Genomic DNA, 21,170 nt, shown 5'->3' with positions numbered 1-21,170 from the left:
ATATTATTTTAAAACAAACATGGCAAAAGAGAATTAAACCTAAAATAAATAATAGGCCATTCAATTGTCTATGTACAAACTTGTCAAATATGCCTACATGTTATTATGCTAGAAAAAAAAGTCCTAGGAAAAACTTTATTTCAAACCCGTTTTTTTTTTTTTTTTTAAAAGACAAAATTAGTTTTAAAAATATTATTTAGTTCAATTTATTACATTTTGAACTACTTTTAACCAACCGAATCACATGAATGTTCTATCATAATGAGGTCATGATAGTAAAATTGTTTGTCTCTAATGGTCACATATCAATTTGTGAGTGCTCTTTAGCAAAATCATAGTTCATTGTATTTACTACCGTATGACAAAACAGGCGAAAACATTAACGTTTTGCACAAGATTTGCAAGTAAAAGAGAATTGCCCATTGCTCATTAAAATGAAGCTAGTGATTATGGACATTATAAGTGTGCTCTTTCATTAATGACATAAAATTATTGTAAGGAACACTTGAGGTTTTGACTTTTAAAATCTACATTTTTGGTTAAAAAATGTGCTTGGATAGGTAGTTTAAAACAGATTTACCACATTCGCTTTGCTATAACATTGAATTGCGTTATCTGTTGACCTAATGAAAAAAGGTGTTTTAGGGGGACGTGGTAGCTTTCGTTCGATATAAAAAAATTCTGATTGGACGATAGGAACACTTGAGGTTTTGATAAAAAACCAATCACAGATGTTTATTTTCCACTAGATCTCACAGAGCTCTTATGATGCTATGCACTCAACCGTGTAGTATAACACAGACTGCGTGGAGACTAGGCCCGCTGTGCTGGAAATATCTGTGTACTCGGGTGTATCGAGGTGGAAACTGTGCGTAGATGTATTTATAAGAGAATCGTTTTTTAGTCAAACCATTTAATAAGTCATGCATTCTAGCACAGTGAGTGAATTTAATACATTAGTCAGTGATTCCATGGTCTTGTGTGCATGCATGCAGTTGAATAGAACTCAGGACGAAGCACAGGCACAAACCACAGCGGCATTCGTCATCGGGCCACGGCGTTTTTAAAATGCGTAAAAATCGACTTGTTTTTAATGCTAATTATTGCACATTCTATAAGTCTGATTATCTTTTTGAAATAGCCGAGTGGGTGGGTTTTCGCTGAAATATTTTTTGTGTATAAACTGAAGCATCCTATGTATAAATTAATATATGAATATTAACTGTACAACATGTATAACCAATTTGTGGTACTGTTGGTGTCGTTCAGGATGCAGAGACTTTTATTTCAATTTTATATACCTCAAAATATTTTATAAATTTAGTGAAAATAAACGCTCACAAAATGATGAAAATCTATGTAATTTTACCAATGGTTATACTCTTTAATCTTGGCTATAAAATAAAGGTTATTTGATAAAAACATCGGAAATGGTCTGAAAAGAAAGGCTATTAAAAAGGTCTATGTGAAAATCATTATTTATCAGATTTATTTCTGAAAATGATTAAATTGCTTTATTTTTGTTAAAATAATTTGATCAATATCTAATGCTTGTAGATAGTACAGTATTACTGGGTATCATGAATTTTGCACAACAAAACCGATACATGTTCAGCTAGCATTCGTATTGACCCTTTTCCATAGGTGGTTGACTTCAATCGGGTCAGCACTTGTTGGTTCAAGTCATATGAATTGGTTCAAAAGTTAAAATCAAATAAGTCTTATGCACAGTTTTTGTATTAATATTAACAAACAGTTTTAATATTAACAAACATCTTATTTCCACGTTCAGATGCATCCATTGCTTAAAATAGGACGTAATTACGAATTACCCTTAAACGTTAGTCAAAATTTCACTAACATTTGTGTGTCTGTTGAACCTTTTGATGTTTTCTTCTCATAATTATAACACATATTTCATTTTGATTTGAAGTCCCAAAGTATGTCAGGGAGCTCAAACACTACCAAAATGCTTATCCCGAGTAAAGCAGTCGGACAACCGCATCTTGAAAACATTTTTATTGACATTATCCAAAGCTACAATATGATGCTATTGCTTACTAAACTTGTGGCTTCAGTTTTTAACCGTTTCCGATGTACCAAATATGTATTCGCTTTAAACCAACATATCTTAATAACCAAATATCACATTTTTATCAAATACTTTTTATTTTGTAGCCTAGATTTAAGAGTATAAGTATAGGTAATTTCAATTGACTGGCACGTTAGATGACTGAGATATGATGGTGGAGGTAAAACTTTTTTGAATGACTCTCGTATATGTAGCATCCGACTTAAGGTACCGTTTGCTGTAACGGGTCACATATGTATTGTGCGCACCACGGTACACATATTGTTGTATTTCTATTCTATGCCCGATAAATGTTGGAGTTGCCTGTAGCCTATATGTTTGATTTGGCTACCGATAAGTCATGTGGACCAATGGATTAGCGCGCTGGACTTGACTATTCTGTATGCAGCGTGGGTTCGAAGCCCACCTCTGCTGAGTTGAATTTCCTATTTTGGTTTTAATTTCATATTAGGGAAATGGGACTGGGCGAATGTATGTATGACGTAAGGAGGAGTGGGAACAAACATGTGAATATACAAATAAGGCAAATTCCCATGTCAACCTGACCACAATGTAAGTATGAGCCCAATTCAAAGATGTTATTAGACATAAATTCCAACAACATTGGGTGTAATGAAAAAAAGTAGTTAAAAGATAAGAGACCCACATAGCTCCCAAGTGGTCTCTTTTTAAGTGCAAATTCCATATTATGAGTGCCACTCCGTTTTTAAAAAAATCCGATCGACCGACCCTGCCCCTTAGAAGGGAATTATGTACAATCAGTGAATTTTTCTGGCCTTAGTCGTGTATAGGGATGAGAGTACATACCAGCGATAACATTAGTCCAGGAACCAACTCCAAAACAACTGAGCACACGAACACTAAACACATTAGAACCTGGTGCAACACCATAGGTCGTTCCACTGGAAGTACCACCGCAGTGAGTTCCGTGCCCGTTGCAATCTATGCCCTCATTCTGTTGCAAGAAAGTATGAAAGTACAAACGATTGTCAAAGATTTCTCATTAATTAATTGATTGACTGACGCCACGCCTCCTCGAGCCCGAGCTTTACCATTACAACAAGCTACAATAAGCCGAGTGACAAACTCTAATGAGCTGTGACATCATCACCCAATTTACATCTCGCCGTGATTTAATAGTGTATTTACTATGCAAATAACCACTTTTCTTGCTCACCGTTGCTAACCCTTTATTATGCTAAATAGCCTTCTCAATTTTACGTGTTGAAGGCCACACTCTCCATACCTCACTAAACATCAAAAAAGAATTTAGCTGAAACTAGAACACTCAAGCAAACTTAAAGCAAGAATTCTTGAAAACAAATCATGTTACAGTGGTGGGTGGGTGGGTGGGTGGGTGGGTGTAAGTTATATATCCAAAGAACTAGGGCTAGCAAAAAATAAATCTGAGCCTGTCGATCTAGTACATACAGACATACTTACTTAGTGGCTTTAACAGGTGAGTGAACACCAACGCAGTAGCCAGGGCGTTTTGAGTGACTAGTTATATAGAGGTGTAATTAAGACAGGCAACGTAACATATTGTTCACCGTTGCTACACTTCGCAGACGTTTGCTACACTGCTATCTCTAATAATAATATCTCGGCGTTGGAATCAAGATGAATTTGTGTACGTCATGAGCACACACAAAAGTTTATACCAAGCGTGACGTTTGGAAGAGAAAATCATTTCAATCTAATTCAATCAGTAAGTTTCAGCAGCATGTCGCATGTTTTTACCCAAACCCGTAAAACGTACACAACTTATTAACAACAATAAATTAAGCAAGTTTGCAATGTATAGAATTTGTAGAATGAACTTTTGCAAAACATCAAGGTGTTATTTTTCAATAATATATTGATCTAGATAATGAAAATCGATTTTTTTTTGTTGCTTCGACCAACAATACCTTGTCTATCCTTAAAGCAAAAATGTGTAATTTGCTCATACAGGGACACCCTCATTTTATTTAAAATTTCTATTTTTTAAACGATTTTAATACCCAATGGTGTACTTGAATACTCATGTGAAATACTAAGCCTGAAGTGCTTGAATCACAGTAAGATAATACAAAATAAAGCACACAGGTATGTATAATGTTGATAAGCATTCTGCCATGTAATATAAACCACACACTTTCCTTGATTAAACCCATTTTTTTCCAAAAGTCACTCTCCAGTAATGAATGTGTTACAAGTGGACTTTTATACATACTGGATTTCAATAAATGTGTTACAAGACTCAAATCATGGACTTTGGTGGTTCTTTCATACATGCTATTTTTCACATGCTCAATAGACACAGAGGATGAATTTGAGTTGTTCTTTCATACACATGACAGGCCTATGTATAGCAACAATATCCCATGCTTAACTCAATTTGGCCAAAGTATGGACTTGGGTGGGTTGTGTATTCATATATTCAATTGTAACTACTATTACGTTATATTTTTGACTAAGAATAACAGAAATACATTTTGACCGAAATCATAAATTGTGGCTTTGATCACAAAACTCGCACGGGATTTATGCTCACTGCTTACTGTCAATACTTACATCTGGTTGGTAATCCCAATGGTAAGCTGCACGACCACCGAAGTCGTTGTGAGAATGACGGAGACCAGTATCAATGATGTATACATCTACTCCGGAGCCGTTACCTATAATCAATGCACGTTGAAATTAGTATAATCATAGTTGCTACTCTAGTTTACGATTTGAACAGCAACGGCATTGTACACTTGTCCACACTAACAGGACTTCACAAAGAGTAACGACGCCTATAGCCAAAAGCTACAGAACTAATAATCGTATTCACAACATATGGAAAGGTTTCTATACAAAAACTATTCTCGTATAAACCATCTATGCACAGTTTCCACCTCGATACACCTGAACACACATTTTCGTTCAAGAGCTTCCAAGCAAGCAGTGAATTGTCTCTACACAGTCTTTGATTACACTACACTGTTGAGTGCATAGCATCGTACGAGCTGTGGAGCTGCTAGCTGGAAAATAGGGCCTCTGTGATTGGTTTTTGTCAAAACCTCAAATGTTCCCCTCATCCAATCAATTTTTTTTTATATCGAACGAAAGCTAACACTTCGCCCTAAAAGCAATTTCTCTCATTAGGTCAACAGATAACGCAATTCAATGTTTATAGTAAGGCGACTGTGGTAAATCTGTTGAAAACGACCTATCCTGGCACAGTTTTGACCAACATGTAGGTTTTAAAAGTCAAAACATCTAGTGTTCCTCGCATATTTTTTAAATTTTATGTCAAATGAAAAAGCACACTTATATTGTCCATATACTAGCGTCATTAGAATGACCAATGGCCAATTCTCTTTAAATTGCAAATCATGTGCAAAAGGTTACTATTTTCGCCTGTTTCGTCATACATTTTGTCATACGGTTGTAAATTCAATGAACTATGACTTTGCTAAAGGGCACTTACAAATTGATATGTATTTTAACATATAGAGACAAGTGGTTTATGTATGCGTATTTTGATACCACAGTCGCCTAATTTCGTTCAATATTAACAACTAACACAGCAGTATTTAAAAGAAAAAAGCAATTTAAAAGTTGCATTTACAACGACAAATGGTTATAAACGGAATAAGCACGTGGATTGTAAAACCGTTATTATCTTCGCGATGATTTCAAATCATTACATCATTACTGCAACTTTTAAATTTGGTGTGTTTTTTTTTCTTTAAAAAGATGTGTTGTTAATATTAAACAAAATTGGGCGACTGTGGTATCAAAATGCGTGTACATAAACCACCTTTCTATATATGAAGAGCTTATTTCCAAACCGTGTTAAGTCCACCCACCTTCAAAATTGAGATTTTGATGAAAATGGGTAGTGAGTAACTAGGGCTATCCAGCAATGTGTTTGTTTTTTCCCAAAATTAGTCAAGTTCCGAAATATTGACACACAAAGTATCGATTTTTTCCAAAACGTGTTAAGTCCAATCCAGTTTTGTAGCAAACTGTGTTAAGTCCACGAACACTGCCCTTGTGGGCAGCTTGTAGGCAAGTAGCACGGCATAGGGCTTCCAATAGTTAATCGCCAAAGTTCTTGTTTGGTCCTGAGACTAGTATACATGAATTTGGTCTGCATAAAAAGTTGTTGTTTTTGTTTTTGTTTTATATTAGTAGGCTTAGTTTGTATGGGATTTCTGAAATATTTGATAGATACCTCCAGAAAGACATGAATAGGGTGGGAAGGGGGAGAGGGAGAGGCTGTGATGGTAAAATTTATGTTAGAGGATGCTGGTAGAGTTAGTTTTTGATATTATTATTTTGTATGATTATCAAAATGTGCTACTAAATTCAAGGTATAATTTTAAAGTTAAAGGTATAAAAAACTTAGGACTTAAAACTTACGACTGTCAATATGAGATTAGGGTGGCAGCATGGGGGGAGGGGGAAATATTTGTGATAAAACAAGTGGATATTTCAGGTCATCACTTATTGTCAGGGAAATGATGTTTATTCAATTCTGAGAAATGCAATTCAACTAAGTTTTGAATTTTGAACTATTTTAAACGTCGAATTTTGGTAAAAATGGGCAGCAGGAGGGGGTTCGAGATGCAAGGTGTTTTGTGGCAAAATTGCATTTTATAGTAGAGAGAATCACATTTTGTATGTTTTTAATAAATTTGTTATCTTTTAAGACTAGTTTGAGAAAAATATGGTTAGTTCTGTGTTACAGATACTATGTTTTGTGTCAAAATGTGTTAAGTCCAAGCCAGAAATTGCGTTTTGTGTCAAAACGTGTTAAGTCCATGCTATTTTTAAAACAAATTAATTCATTAAAAAAAATCAAACGTCTCTAGATTTTAACTTAACATGTTTTTATGGTCCTATATATGTCACCTTCACTCCACTGAAATTTTATAGAAATCAAACTTTTTTTCATTGCCATAAAGAAAATTCCTGATTTTCTTCAAAGTGAATCTTGTGGACTTAACACGGTTTGGAAATAAGCTCTTCAATTATGTTAAAATATTATAAAAACGATTAATACAGTAAGCCAAATAATTAAGGTACCAGTTCACCCCCTGTATATCCTAAACAAAGACAGAAATGTCATAACTGGAACCAAATTAACAGCCAATAGCTACATCTTTTGGCACGAATTTAAGACCTCATTCGTTGACATTGTTCAAGAAATAAAGACACGACGATCCAAAAACCCAAGGAAGATGCAAATATAAAAGTTGCAGTTTGCCACATTACATGCCCTATTGATTTGTACACAACGCGTTGGCGTACAAGAGAACTAGCGCCGTGCTTTCATTGATTAGCACGAAAAACTAGCGTCGTGCTTTCATTGATTAGAACACAAAAGTGCAACTTTTTATTTCCGTATCTTCATTAGGTTTTGAATCACCGTTTCTTTAATTCTCAACCAATTTTGCCACATTTGTCTTTATTTAGAATATACAGGGGTGAACACAACTGGTACCTTAATTCTTTTGCTTACTGTAGTTCTGAAGCTATAGGTGTATACTTGTAACGGCTGCATTACATTTTGTGAAGTCTTTATTAAAGTTAGTATGCCTTATTATAAAGTTAGTATGCCTTATTATAAAGTTAGTATGCCTTATTAAAGGTATACATGTGTAGATAGTGAAATTTATTCTGAATCGCCCAATCGTGGAATTCCCTTACGGTGATTCCTTTGCAGTTTAAAGGACTGACGTTGCAAAATGACAAAGAAAGCATTGGAAAATTCATCAAATCTCAAGTTATTGGTCATGTTATGACGCGATTAAAGGTCACTAAATAGAAGCGACATTGCACATGTCATAAAATCCCATTGTTTGGTTTAAAATGTGACAAAGTATAGATGAGATAACTCTGGTCAGGCTATTTTTAACCCCTAGAGTACCCTTAAAAAATATTTAAAAGATTTTCGACTTCAAGGTGTAGAGAGGAACCCTAATGTCATAAATAGCAGTTAATTATAAATATAATTGGTTTAGTTGGGAAGCAGTGGTTCAAAAACTATTATTTTGAATGTATTGGCCTGCACTAGGCATACGCTCTAACTCGTTGGTTATCAAAGAATAGGCATAAAGACCTGGATCGTAATTATATGGAAATTTCACATACAGAGTCCATGTACGTGACAGGTGATGAGTGCAGCCTTCTTATAGTGTAGGGCAATACATTCAAAAATGGTTTTCAACTATCGCTATGGTAATTGGTAATTACTCATGTTACATCACTGCTTCTACGGTGAATCGGGGGAACCAGTAGAGTGTGTATTGAGGGAAATAGAAACTTTAACACTGAGTTTGTTTATTAAGTTTTCTCTCACGTCTCTTTGCCTCTGATATTTTATTAGGTTTTTCTTACTTTGTTATGTTACTACTTTTGTAACTCACGTGGTGGAGTGTAGGTGTCATCAAGAGGGAGGTTTCGTTGATCAACACGGTCGAGACCCCATGAGGATACTGTCTGTATGTGGGCAACACCATCTTCTTCGACATACTCGACACCATCTAGGGCAAGCAGCTGTAGAGTCAAAGTAAAAGACAAATGTCAATGTTCATGATGTTGATGAGATATAAGGTTCTATAAATATGATGTATATAACGTCCACATGGATGTCTGGGACGAAAACATGGCAGCTTACAGTTACATCTTCGATAGTACCTGAATTATAATGGTTAAAATAGATTAATAATAAACTGGAGCTTTGGGAAAAGTTTAAAGGGCCTTGGATGTCCACTATCGTTCGAACTAGGTTAAACGTAATTTAAGGGCTATGTAATAATTACGGCCTCAATCTCGGCCTGCCAAAAAAAATCTGCCCCCATTTGCACATGCCAAATATTTAGGATCTCAAATTGGAAACCTGTAATGGTCTAGATATTATATATCGTTATGAATTCGGCAGAGTGACGAATTGAGAATTTTGAGTAAATTGAGTTATTGTATGCTTGTGATTATGTTTCAGATGATCTTTTATTTCCACCAAAAATTAATGGCAAATGTTAATCCCTGACGTAGATATCGAAATTTTGATTTGGACGAATCGCGCCTGAGTGCAATTAATGAATTCGACCAAAAGACGAATCGTATACTTAGCTGTACAAATCAGGTTGATCTGTAGTATTGTATAGCTGAAAACCCCGAATGTTCTATATTAAGTGTCCTATACTATTATATTTGATACCAATGGATAGCTATAGGTATCTTCTATCCAGTGATACCAATATAAGTACAAATATTCTCCACATGATATCGCTATGGCTTAATAATGTGAGTGCGCCCTCGTAAAATCCCCAAAATTGTATGCAAAATATAGGCCAATATTGTTATTTCTGGTTTAAAATTCTCGGGTTTTGCTAAATAATACAGGGACGACTATTTTATAACTTATATATCAAATGTAAAGTCTACAGCTTTTGTAAAATCAGTAATTTCTACACGAAAGCTCCAAATCAAGAATGCGTGCTATGGTTTACACGTAGTTGACTGCGTATTCGACCTCGTATACAACTATTTGCGCAGCGGTACAGACATTTTGGATTCAGCATAAAGCCGAATAGCTGTAAATACCCATTTTGAGGGATGATATCGATTGTTTCAGAACATCTAATTATTGCAAATAATTCGTGCACAATCACTGCTATAATATACATTTCAAATGAGTGCTCAAGAATGTTCTCAATTTTTGGAAGGACCAATGGAATTACCAATATTTTCAAACGCCGTTTACTCAGAACATCAATTTTGCGTATTCGGCACTCTGCCGTGTTCATAACGATATGTTGCGAGCGCCCTGGGTACTCCCACTTTGGAGATGACGCGTTAGTAGGGCTATTTTAACAAAAAACAAAAACAAAAAGCGGGTCTTTCAAAAGCGGGTCTTAAAAGACCCGCTTTTTCAGCGTCGCTGTCACCCATAGACCCCATATTTTTTACGAACACATGCTCTGTCACCCAAAGACCCCCTATTTTTCCATTTGATCTGTCACCCAAAGACCCATATTTTTCAATTTGAACAGCAACTTTCATTTATCACTGATTTTGTTACTTATTTTGAAAAAAACAATGAAATTTGAAGCCATTTAGAACTAGAAATTCGATGTTCGAGGTTTCTGTGGCGCTGGTTCGGCTCTCACCCAAAGGTTCCATTTGAAAAAAATGTCACGTTCTCACACAATGACCCCATATTTTTTACATTTTGCTCTCATCGAATGCCAAAATTCATGCTTTCACCCAACGACCCCATATTTTTTACACTTGACGACCTGAGCGCAAGAAGACTGTAAGTCCACCTTTGACGAAATTGAGTTACAGGTGGTTTTGAAGGTCATTGGATGAAGACAAATATTTTGACATTTTTTTTTACTTTAAAAAAGTTTTTATTCCTTGAAGTGCCAGCATCCCAGCAGATACTTACTTACTTTTAGTGGTAAACTGGTTCACAATACCGGATTTACCTAAACATAATTATACGGTTACCGTAGCTAAATCATAGGTCGGGGGGGGGGGGGGGGATTCATGTTCCTGCATCTGACTTACCCTGTCAACAAGGACGTCAGGGATATTCACGGCTAGGCCATTGATGGAACTGTATTTGTATTTTACGACTGCATTCAGCCTAGCGAATCCCGCCGAAGCAACAAAATTGTCTTCATTCATACCTTCCTGCATGGAAGATAAAAGAAATCATTATGATATAGAGCATGGAGTCCACCCAATCCAAGTATTGTAAACAATGTTAAATAATTAAATTAAATTACTCAGGGCACATCACAGCTTCAATAATATCATCAATAGGGGACGAATAGAACGAGAAACGCATCGGTCCTATTACTGAACGTTGTGGTGCTCCATGAATTACTCATCCTGAATTACTTGCTTTTGTCATGTGTAAGAAATGTAGATTCTGGATAAATTTTGTTGTTATTTCTGTATTTTGCAAGTAATTCAAGTAAGTAAATATTATTATTATATTTTTTTTCGTAAAGATAATGTGGCAATGTAAATGACGCTATAATTTTTTTACCATACATTTGATATTTTAATTCTAATTTTGTGAATTCGTCAAAGGGCCGTGTTGTCCTTGGTCCCCCTCCCCGACCTATGATTTAGTTTGTTAAGTTGTTAACTCAACTCCCAAAAGAAATTTCCACCCCTCCCCTAAAACCAAACCCCCAAGTGTAAAATTGAAAATTGGCCCCGGTAAACACAAAATGTCATCTTGATTTCGGCCAAATTAGTGTAGCTTTATTATTATTATTATTATTATTATTATTATTATTATTATTATTATTATTATTATTATTATTATTATTATTATTATTATTATTATTATTATTTCAAAGAACTTATATAGCGCATTTCCCATGGACCAATGCGCTGTACATATGAAACCTACCATGAACCACCAACAAATTGTCCTTACGATGATAGTACGTCAAAATGACAATCAGGAACATATTCATCGCCGCTCACACAGTGGCGTAACTAGCGGGGGTGGGAGAGGGCGGGAGCCCCCCCAGATTTGAACTCTTACCCCCTGCTTGCCCCCCCCCCAAATGAAAAAGGTAAAGTAGGCCTACTTCTGAGAGTTATTAATTAGCCTCATATTTGGTCATTTTAACCTAAAAAACCCAAATTTTGCGCGCGCATTTATTCCACTTTTGTACCATATGTTACCAGTTTAGCTTTAATATGCCAACATTTTTGGCGCGCTTAGCGCACATTTGTAACATAAACTTCATTTGTAGCCAAAAGGTGCTGGATTCAATATACTTCCATACAATTTTTCAAACCCTACCCCCCCCATGTCAAAAAGAAATCTACGCCACTGTTCCTGGTACACATTCCAAGCAGATCCAAAGACTCCTTAGACCCCCGTGTCGCACAGTGCGACGAGGGTGTTGACGCGCTTACAAACCCAAACAACATGAACGATGCCTGCCCTCTCATGTATTATGTTTTCTCCGCTTGCCCCCCCCCATGAAAATGTCTAGTTATGCCACTGCGGTCACCGCTGATATGCCAACGGGGGCACCAATAAAAAGCAAGTGCACAGCCTGTTTGGCATTCAGACCTGGTAAAGGGGGACAGCTTGATAATCCCTCTGGCTCAATATCGGGACTTTTTTATAATCAAAATTAACAATACTTATGGCCAAATTAGTGTGAAATAAAAATTCCTTTAAAAAAGGAATGGGCGCCCAACTGTTTGGATACTTTTTTTCTCTTTAAAACAATAATGTAATATTAGCATAGAAAGAAGTCCATTAATTTTGTATTTTAAACAAAGAATATACGCACAACATTTTATCCCGAACATATCAGAAAACAATAATAAAATAAAATCCAAGCAAATTGTTGTTTTATTTCTAAGCTGGGCATACTTTTAAGCAATACAGTTGCGAAGTAAATCTAGCAAGACCGAAATTAGACGCTCTTTGCAAAGTCAAGCCAAACAAGAGAAATGTGTCTGATTGGGGAAGGTGTTCTGACAATCCAAATATAAACTTAGTCCACCTCAAATGACCTGTAACAATTTGTGATTGACATTACTTAATTCACCTCGGATGACTTTGATCTGACATTCAATCATATCCATAACAATTTAACTCTTACAACTTCCTGTCAACTCTCTAATTTAAAACTCTAAATTTCTGTCTGTTTGCCTTTTCTGTCTACAGTTTGTTACAATTATTATGATAAGCAAACATTGCTGGGTAGATAACAGGATTTAGTTATTTACTTAATCCAATCATGGAGGTAGTATAGCTACAACCTTGGCGAAAAATGTTGCCACACCTGAGCGTTAATTGGCCAATATCCTTCCCCGCTCCCCTATTGCAATGTTGATTTGGACAAAATCGTCATCATTTCTACATTACAGTCTCCCAACATTGGAAAATGGGGGTGGGGAAGGGGCAAGTGTAATCTGAATGTGCATTTGCAACTATTATACAAAATAGTACGGAACTATCCCATATTTAGCTTCGATTGCGTGCTTTTAACACCAGAACGTGCTGGTGTGGCCCTGGTGTGGCAACGAATTTCCGCCAGAGTTGTAGTAGGCTTACTACCTCCATGATCCAATCATGGCAATAACGTCAATTTTGGTCTTCAGTGTTTTAAAATACAACAATGTAGAACATGTATAATTAATATGCCGTGTTGTTTGCATACAGTTTTCCGCCCAATTGTGCCACCATATTGCAACTTTGGCAATAACCGCTATATAGATTCTATGGTAATTAGCAAACAAAAGCCATCAGTAGAGTCCTCGTTAATTGATCTTATCACTATGGACCACAATAGTCTCATCCCAATGGCATAGTCCAATAACCTCAATTACATAATCATAGTGCAAAATTTGACCTCAAGTTGCAGAGTATGAGTTTGTGTACCCAAATTTTCAAAGGATGAAAGTAGGCTACAAATGTATTAGGGCTTAAGAACTGTTCCCATGATAGATGAGCATGTTGTGGATCCTAGTGTATGGTCAAATGTCACCGTCTATCGGGTTTCTAAGGCACACGGTAAACTGGTTGAACCCATACAAAGGTCAGGATTTATTTGGTGTTTTTATAAATCCTAATTTTGTATTTTAAACAAAGAATATACGCTCACCATTTTATCCTGTGCATATCAGAAAACAATAATAAAATAAAATCCAAGCAAATTGTGGTTTTATTTCTGAGCTGGGCATAATTTTAGCAAAACAATTGCGAAGTCAATCTAGCAAGAGTGACATTAGAAGCTTTTCACAAAGAATCACAAAGTCATGCCTATATTTTGGCGCCTCCGTAGAGGGCGCCAAAAAGCTAAAACCGCGGCTTTCCTCACCATGCTCAATGTGACGAGGGTGTTGTTGCGCTTACAAACCCAAACAACATGAACGATGCCTGCCCCCTCATTTATTATGTTTCCCCCGCTTACCCCCCCCCCCTGAAAATGTCTAGTTGCGCCACTGCGCTCACCGCTGATATGCCAACGGGGGCACCAATAAAAAAGCAAGTGCGCAGCCTGTATGGCATTCAGACCTGGTAACGGGGGGCAGCTTGATAATCCCTCTGGCTCAATATCGGGACTTTTTCATAATCAAAATTTATGGCCAAATTAGTGTGAAAAAAGCTAAAAGCGCGGCTTTCCACAGCATGCTCAATGAACCCTTTAATTACCATATTATAATTATTTATTTGCGATATATTAGTAGAGAAGAGTCCAGATCAGTGAAAAAACACTGCTTAACCAGATGATAATTATTTAAAAAATTATTGGGTTTTTTTTTTTCATTTTTTGCTAAATGCATGTTAAATCAGACGGTTAAGGTTAAAACAACTTAAGCGATGAGTTCCTTCGAACGCGACAGATTTGACCTAGAAAAAGTTGATGTCATGAAATGACTGTGCCTGCTTTGCGAGAAGAGACTAAATGCACAGAACGTATACTGTTCTTGTTCACAGAAAAAAACCTCTGAATTAAGTATTACAAATTTAATGGTTTTTAAACATATTTATATATTAGTAAATTGTGATCAATATCATAAGAAATATTTGGGCTAAAAAATAAAAAAATAATTTCAAACTCATGTATCTGATTTCCCTGTGCGAAATTGCAATGCTATAGTTATTATAGTTGCAGTTGGATGGAATATTGCAAAGCAAACGCATAGTAACAATACTCTGTGAGGCTCTGTTTCCCAAATGAGAACAATAGTCTGCATATTGTTATGCAGCATTGTTATGGTAAATAATAGTACAACTCATTGTTGCTAATGTCAAACTTGTCAAAGTAATTGTGATTGTGTCAGAAAATTAAATGAGACCATGATATATTGTCCGATTCATTTACTTACGTCATCACCCCGTCCATTTATTTCGCTTCAAAGGGGGAAGAACACGTACGAGCCCGAACGTTACCCACACAATTTCTCTTTTTTCAGGAGAAATACGCATAAAAAATGCAACGAGTGTCAACTTGCAATGTAATAATTATTCTCTTCGAATAAAGATAAACTTGTTTTTGCATTAGACCTGCCCTTTAATGATGAACACATCAAATCATTTAGGTATTAAACGTATACAGGGTGAGTAAAAAAGCGCAATAGGTCAACGAAGCAATATTCATGTAAGAACCAAGTTGAACTTTCCCAAATTGAAACTTTTTATAAATGCCACACTCAATATTCACCTTTTGTGAAAAAAGAAAGTGAACCCTTTAACTTTTATGAGTCATTTTACGGCGATACCCATTTTAACTCTTTGTCCACGAGGCACCATGTAATTTGAATGATAGCACACAATGTGAAATAAAGACACCAAATCTGAAACTGGCTTTAACTTAAATCAAGGTTGATTTTTGTCGTTCTTTCAATTGCTTTTTCCTTCCTTCAAACTAACTTTCTAATATTACTTAAGTTCTTCATACCTCACCCAACTCCAACTTCAACTCCGATTTTCCAATTCCCTACAATGTGTCCAGCTTATACTGGATATTTTGTAATTCACACCACTTCAATTTGCACGCATTACTTTCGACATTTGAGAAATCCGCCCATGTTTCTTTTATAGAGAATGAACATTTTTAATGTAAGGGTAAATATGAAAATAACAACAAATAAAGAGCTCTGTTGCAAAAGCCCTTACATCCACTTTTGACTGAAATTGAGTTATTGGCATGACATTATAGTGTGGGTAAAAATACACAATTTGCACAGAAGTGCAAACAAATGGGCTGAAATTTGATTGCAAAGGTGGTTTCTAGAAAAGGGGTAAATTTATTTTGTTACAAAAGCCCTTACATCCACAAAATGCGCGATATAAAAGAAATAATAAAATAGATAGGAAGGCTTGAAAATTGTACCAAACTTATTCTTTTAGTTTCTATCCTCATCAACACTTTATCCGAACCCAAATTGAATCAAATCGAGTAATACTTGCACAATTAAAAAAAACCTGTTTGTCTCAAAAAGTCAAAAAGTGGATGTAAGGGCTTCTGCAACAAAGCTCTTCAAATAAAAGTAATATTTCCTCTACTTAATTATACAAGACCAGGGACAATACAACTTTGGATGCTCCATTCTACTTCAGTGCTAATGAGGTTAAGAAAATGGTTATAAAATAACGAAGGATTCTTTACACTATTTTTGACTCACCCTCTATATGCTTGTAGAAAATAAATACCCTGTTATGGACGGGTTTAAGTTCAGATATATAGACATTTAGTTCATGAAGAGTGTGTTTAATCTTTTGTAATGAAATTTATATGCAACGTTATTATGCAATTTCCCGACAACTCATGCACCTTTGCATCACTTAAGTTACAGAAATCTTATCACATTTTGAGAACATTACGCTACTGTGCGACAGGTTCAGAGATGTTAGGGACACGTGTGCATTTCAATAAAGAGGTTCTGTGTACTTTTATGGAGTTATCAAAAATGATAATTCAATTAAATCGAATGACATTTTCTCGGTAAATTAAAAGGATTTTTTTTTAATTATTATGACATTTTACAGATGTTTTTCGTGCAATTGTAGGCACCTGTGTGCATTTTATACATTTTTGCAGAGTTTGTATTCGTTTTTGCATATCAATACCATCAATACCATAAACTTAATGACATTAATGATCCTAGTGTGTACTTTCATGGAGCTGTAGGTAATTAAAAATAACGACAAGTCAATTAAATGAACCAGACATGTATCAATTTTCAACTTTAAGTGCATATCATTATATTGATAAACTTTACTTCGAGGACTGGTAAATGTCAAAATATCAGTTTAATAATTTGTCAAACAATTTGTATTTAATCGCAAATTTCAAAAAATTCAAAATTATTTGATGTCAGTTAAGGCTATTCCTCGTAATGCAATTTGGTATGTCTAAGTGATGTGCTCTCAGCTCATAGCCCTTAACGGTCAAAAATGAGTAACTAAAATGCGTGATTTGTAAAAGTTTACAGAACTCGAGGGGAGACAACCCCTCTGCAAGCAACCCCTTCCCCTCAAGCTTGTCTCCGCTAGCTGATCTTTCAGATTTTAGGTTTGCTAACGTGCAGTGACTTTTTTCAAAATTGCAAATGTATAGTATTAAACATTAACATTGACATTAACATGTTTTAGAAAGGTATATGTTTTCCTATGTTTGCAACCTTGATGATGGATGAGTAATAATCACGATGGTCAGTCAACTTTGGTTCTCATGACTAAATTACCTGGCATAATTATGACACTCTTTCAGTAATTAGGAATTCTTTAAGTGATTAAGAACAACCACCATCTACTCCATCGCCCTGATGACGTCGAGAGAACAAATGTTACTTTCACCACTTTCCGAATATAAAATTGTATATCATTCATAAGGTTGTTTTGCATGATTTCTTTAAGGAAGCTACCGCTCATAGAGATGAGTTCTACGAAAATAAGTGTTTCCTGCATGCTGATTGGATGGTTAAGTTGGATGTGAGTGATGTGGGTTAAGAAATGTGTTTTTAAAGTGAGTTTTGGAAGTTAAAGAAGGAGGATCACCAAATCAATATCATAGTCAAACAAAAGGAACATTAACTTTGTATTTTCATCGTAAATTCCTCAAATCTGTACCTGAGTTAGTTCCCAGACCAATCATCAACACACCTCATTTAGCCCGGTTATACTACACTCAAGCGCAAGCACCGAACCTTTTTTTAATTCACTTTATTTGAAAGCTTAATATCAACGTATTTCTTTAAAAATGTAGATACGCGTTGCTAACACATTAGAGAAATAATGTTGATATATAAAACGTAAATGAGTGGTTCCTGATTTGATTAGATTTTATTCGGTATCTCCACATTGCACATACAACAATACAAGATAAAGAGCCTGAAGTGCTACAAATTGCACTAATAAACAAGAAATGTTTTTAAAAAGACAACGCCATGGATGAAAATCATGTTTCATAATTTGTACTTGGAATGCTAGTAATTTTTTGTGTGTAGCACATGCACAACTAACCGGGTGGGAAATGTTGTTACCACCAATGACATACTATAGGAAATTCTCGTGAATTTTTAAGTTGAAAGCTAAATTGAAAAATGTGTGCTAAATTCAATTTATACTTGTACAACAAAAGGATCAATGGAAAACACATCCACCGAGTTTCGCATCAATCCAACAATCTATATTCAGACGACCTTAAGAATGTATGTTGCCGGTGATCATAACCAGCCATGACAATCCAAATATCTATTATCAGTAACTGTTAACTTTGATATGACCTTGATGGTTTTAATGCTTAATTGTGATTACGTTTTATGACACGACTTTGAACATTCTGACAATCCAACAATATAATACTTAGTCGACCGCGGATTTAAAGCTTCGTCGCTTAATGACCTTTGACCCCAATTTAACTCTTACAACTTTCTGTCAACTCTCTAATTCATAACTCTAAACTTCTGTCTGTTTGCCTTTTCTGTCTTTTACCATTTAGTACACTATAGTTTTTTGTGTTAATTAAATGGCTAAAACTGAAACAAGAAGAGGCTTTAAAAAAGACACGGATCAGTTGTATAGTAATTTTTTAACTTTCCATTTTCGTATCTAATCTACTCTGCACTGAGGCATAATGATACCAACATCCTGACTCTGGCTTATATAACTCGCCAGCAGGTAACTCGTGGAAATATATGCTTTCAAATCCCTATCACTATCATATGCCTATTTAATCACAGATTACACCACATCAATAGGGTTCCAATTAAGATAAGCAAACATTGCTGGGTAGATAACAGGATTTAGTTACAAGCACATTATAATTAAAAAGACTGCATGATTACAATCTTGCATTTTGTCCTAATGTCCTAAAAACTTTATTTTTGAACGGGTTTTCATCGTTGACAAAACAAAATGTATGTTTAATATATTAATTATTTCATTGAGAGCATTTCCTTTCAATTTCTTCCATAAATAATCACAGAGTGTTTATCTGTTTGCAAATTAAGCGCTTTTAATTGTATGTTCAGATTCAATTAGCGTGCAATTTCATTATCGGTACTGCCTGCTGATGCTACAAAAACATGACCTTGCCCATGTTTACATTGTTATAGTCAAAAACAGATACTATGCATTGATAGTAAAATCCGTTTCTGAGTATACCAGGGATAGATGGATGTGGTATAACTGGTATTATGGAACTTTGGCTTCTGGGAATTTTATTACCAGTCCGTCGATATGACAAAATCAATTGGACAAGTATTAATTCAAAAGAAAATATCATATTTTCGTCAAATTTTAACCTATTTGAATGTGTTAGGTGTCAATTTGGACTGAAAATGAGCCATTCGCCAGATTTCGTTGATTACAGCAAATTTCATTCAAAAACAAACAACTTATTAAGCACATTTCATATCTACCTAAACTTTTGAACAACCTCATCCTTTTTCTGAAAAAAAAAAACTCACAATTTGAAGGTCATCACAAGAAAGTCATACATATGTAAAATGAAGCATTTTCCTATTGCCAACTTGGTAAAATGAATACTCGTAGCCCAATCTCGTACATCTTAGCACCCAGTTTTGGTTTGTGGTTTCGAAATATTGTAATTAAACGTTAGTTCTTTCAAATATGAAACGCTAAACGCTGCTAAAACTAAAACCCAGAACAATCAATCATTATATTTATAAAGATAAATATAGCAAACTTTCCATGGTAGAGTTTGGACCCAAGACAAGGTACACCTAAATTAAGTGTCAATTCAGAATTAACTCTCCATGGCGGAAAAATGCAAGAATATATGCAATTTGGTATGTCTGAGTGATGTGTTCTCAGCTCTCAGCCCTTAATGTCAAAAATGAGTCACTAAAATGCGTGATTTTAACGCGTGATTTATAAAAAAAAAGTTTACAGAACTTGAGGGGAGACAACCCCCCTGCCAGCAACTCCTTCCCCTCAAGCTTGTCTCCGCTAGCTGAATTTAGATCTTATGTTTGCTAACGTGTAGTGACTTTTTTCTTCATAAATAGCCCATGCAAATGTTAGTATACACCTGCATCTCACCAAGATTATACGACCAGTGATTGGTAGCTATATTAAATACATAACAATAAAGAAATCAAGTAGCACTTTGACTTGCAGAAAACGAATCAGTTAATGTCAAAAGTTTTTCAGGGCTCAAACAAAAACTTCAACAACAGAAATTCACAAATCAGCCATCGTAGATCATTTAGACGAGGGGACATACAAACTGGACAAAATCTACGATCAACTCATCAATAAACGACAACAAGGAAGTTTTGGCCCAGCATCAAGACTTAAACACCACAACTGAGTGATCAAGATTCCAGAAATGTAGTATTACTTGAATCTGAAATAAAACCATTCTTACTTTAACTTTAATTTTTAAGTTTAATTTTTTTAATTCAAAAAATTCAGAATTGTACATTTTCATGGCCATATTTTGGATCAGCATGACAAATGAATTACGATGTATTAGCTAAGAGGCTTTTGAGGTAGCTCTTGATAAAATATCTCAAGACATTTTGTTTTGAAGCCTTCTGGCTATGGCACACAGTGCATTAAAGTAATATAGTAAAGGAGATACAAGAAGTATTGTATTGCCTTTCCGTTTTGACTGCAGATTACAAGTTCCATTCAATTTGTTTTTAATTAAAAAAATTAAGAATTGTAAATTTTCATGACCATATTTGGAATCAGCAGGATGATGCTTTCAGATGAGTACAATAAGTATTGGTCCAGTTTTTTAAGAAAAAATATCTCAAAACTTTGACCACTTATGTTGAAACATATTGCTAGCACGCAGAGAATAAATGAAGTAATAAAGTAATGAAGTATAAATGAAGTAATAAAGAGATACAAGAATCATTGCATTGCCTTACCGTTTCGGGCTTGCTTGTCCACTGAATTCGTTCCAGACAGAAAATGGCTAGAAGCTGAGCTGCAGGACTTTTTATATTGTTTGACAAAAATTCTCGCATTTCGCAATCTATGCGCCACCATTCGGTTTAAATGCAACAGTCGTCATAGCGCGCTGAATTGTGGGAAATTGGTTGACAATCCAGACCCGGATGT

General features: G+C 35.3%; 1 protein-coding gene across 1 annotated transcript in view; it reads right to left on the bottom strand.

The window, feature by feature from the left end:
- Nucleotides 1–21,170, bottom strand: part of LOC140161976 (aqualysin-1-like) — an 85,890-nt gene that overhangs the window by 15,678 nt on the left and 49,042 nt on the right. The window contains exons 2-5 of the mRNA XM_072185268.1: nt 10,646–10,771; nt 8,497–8,626; nt 4,649–4,752; nt 2,900–3,047 (exon numbers count right to left, since the gene is read on the bottom strand). Of these exons, the coding sequence (XP_072041369.1) occupies nt 2,900–3,047; nt 4,649–4,752; nt 8,497–8,626; nt 10,646–10,771 (508 nt within the window). The remainder of the gene's footprint in view (nt 1–2,899; nt 3,048–4,648; nt 4,753–8,496; nt 8,627–10,645; nt 10,772–21,170) is intronic.

The sequence above is a fragment of the Amphiura filiformis genome, chromosome 10 (assembly GCF_039555335.1).
Source record: "Amphiura filiformis chromosome 10, Afil_fr2py, whole genome shotgun sequence".
Lineage (NCBI taxonomy): Eukaryota > Metazoa > Echinodermata > Ophiuroidea > Amphilepidida > Amphiuridae > Amphiura > Amphiura filiformis.
The sequence above is the reverse complement of the archived record's forward strand: the minus strand, read 5'-3'. Positions and strand labels throughout refer to the sequence as shown.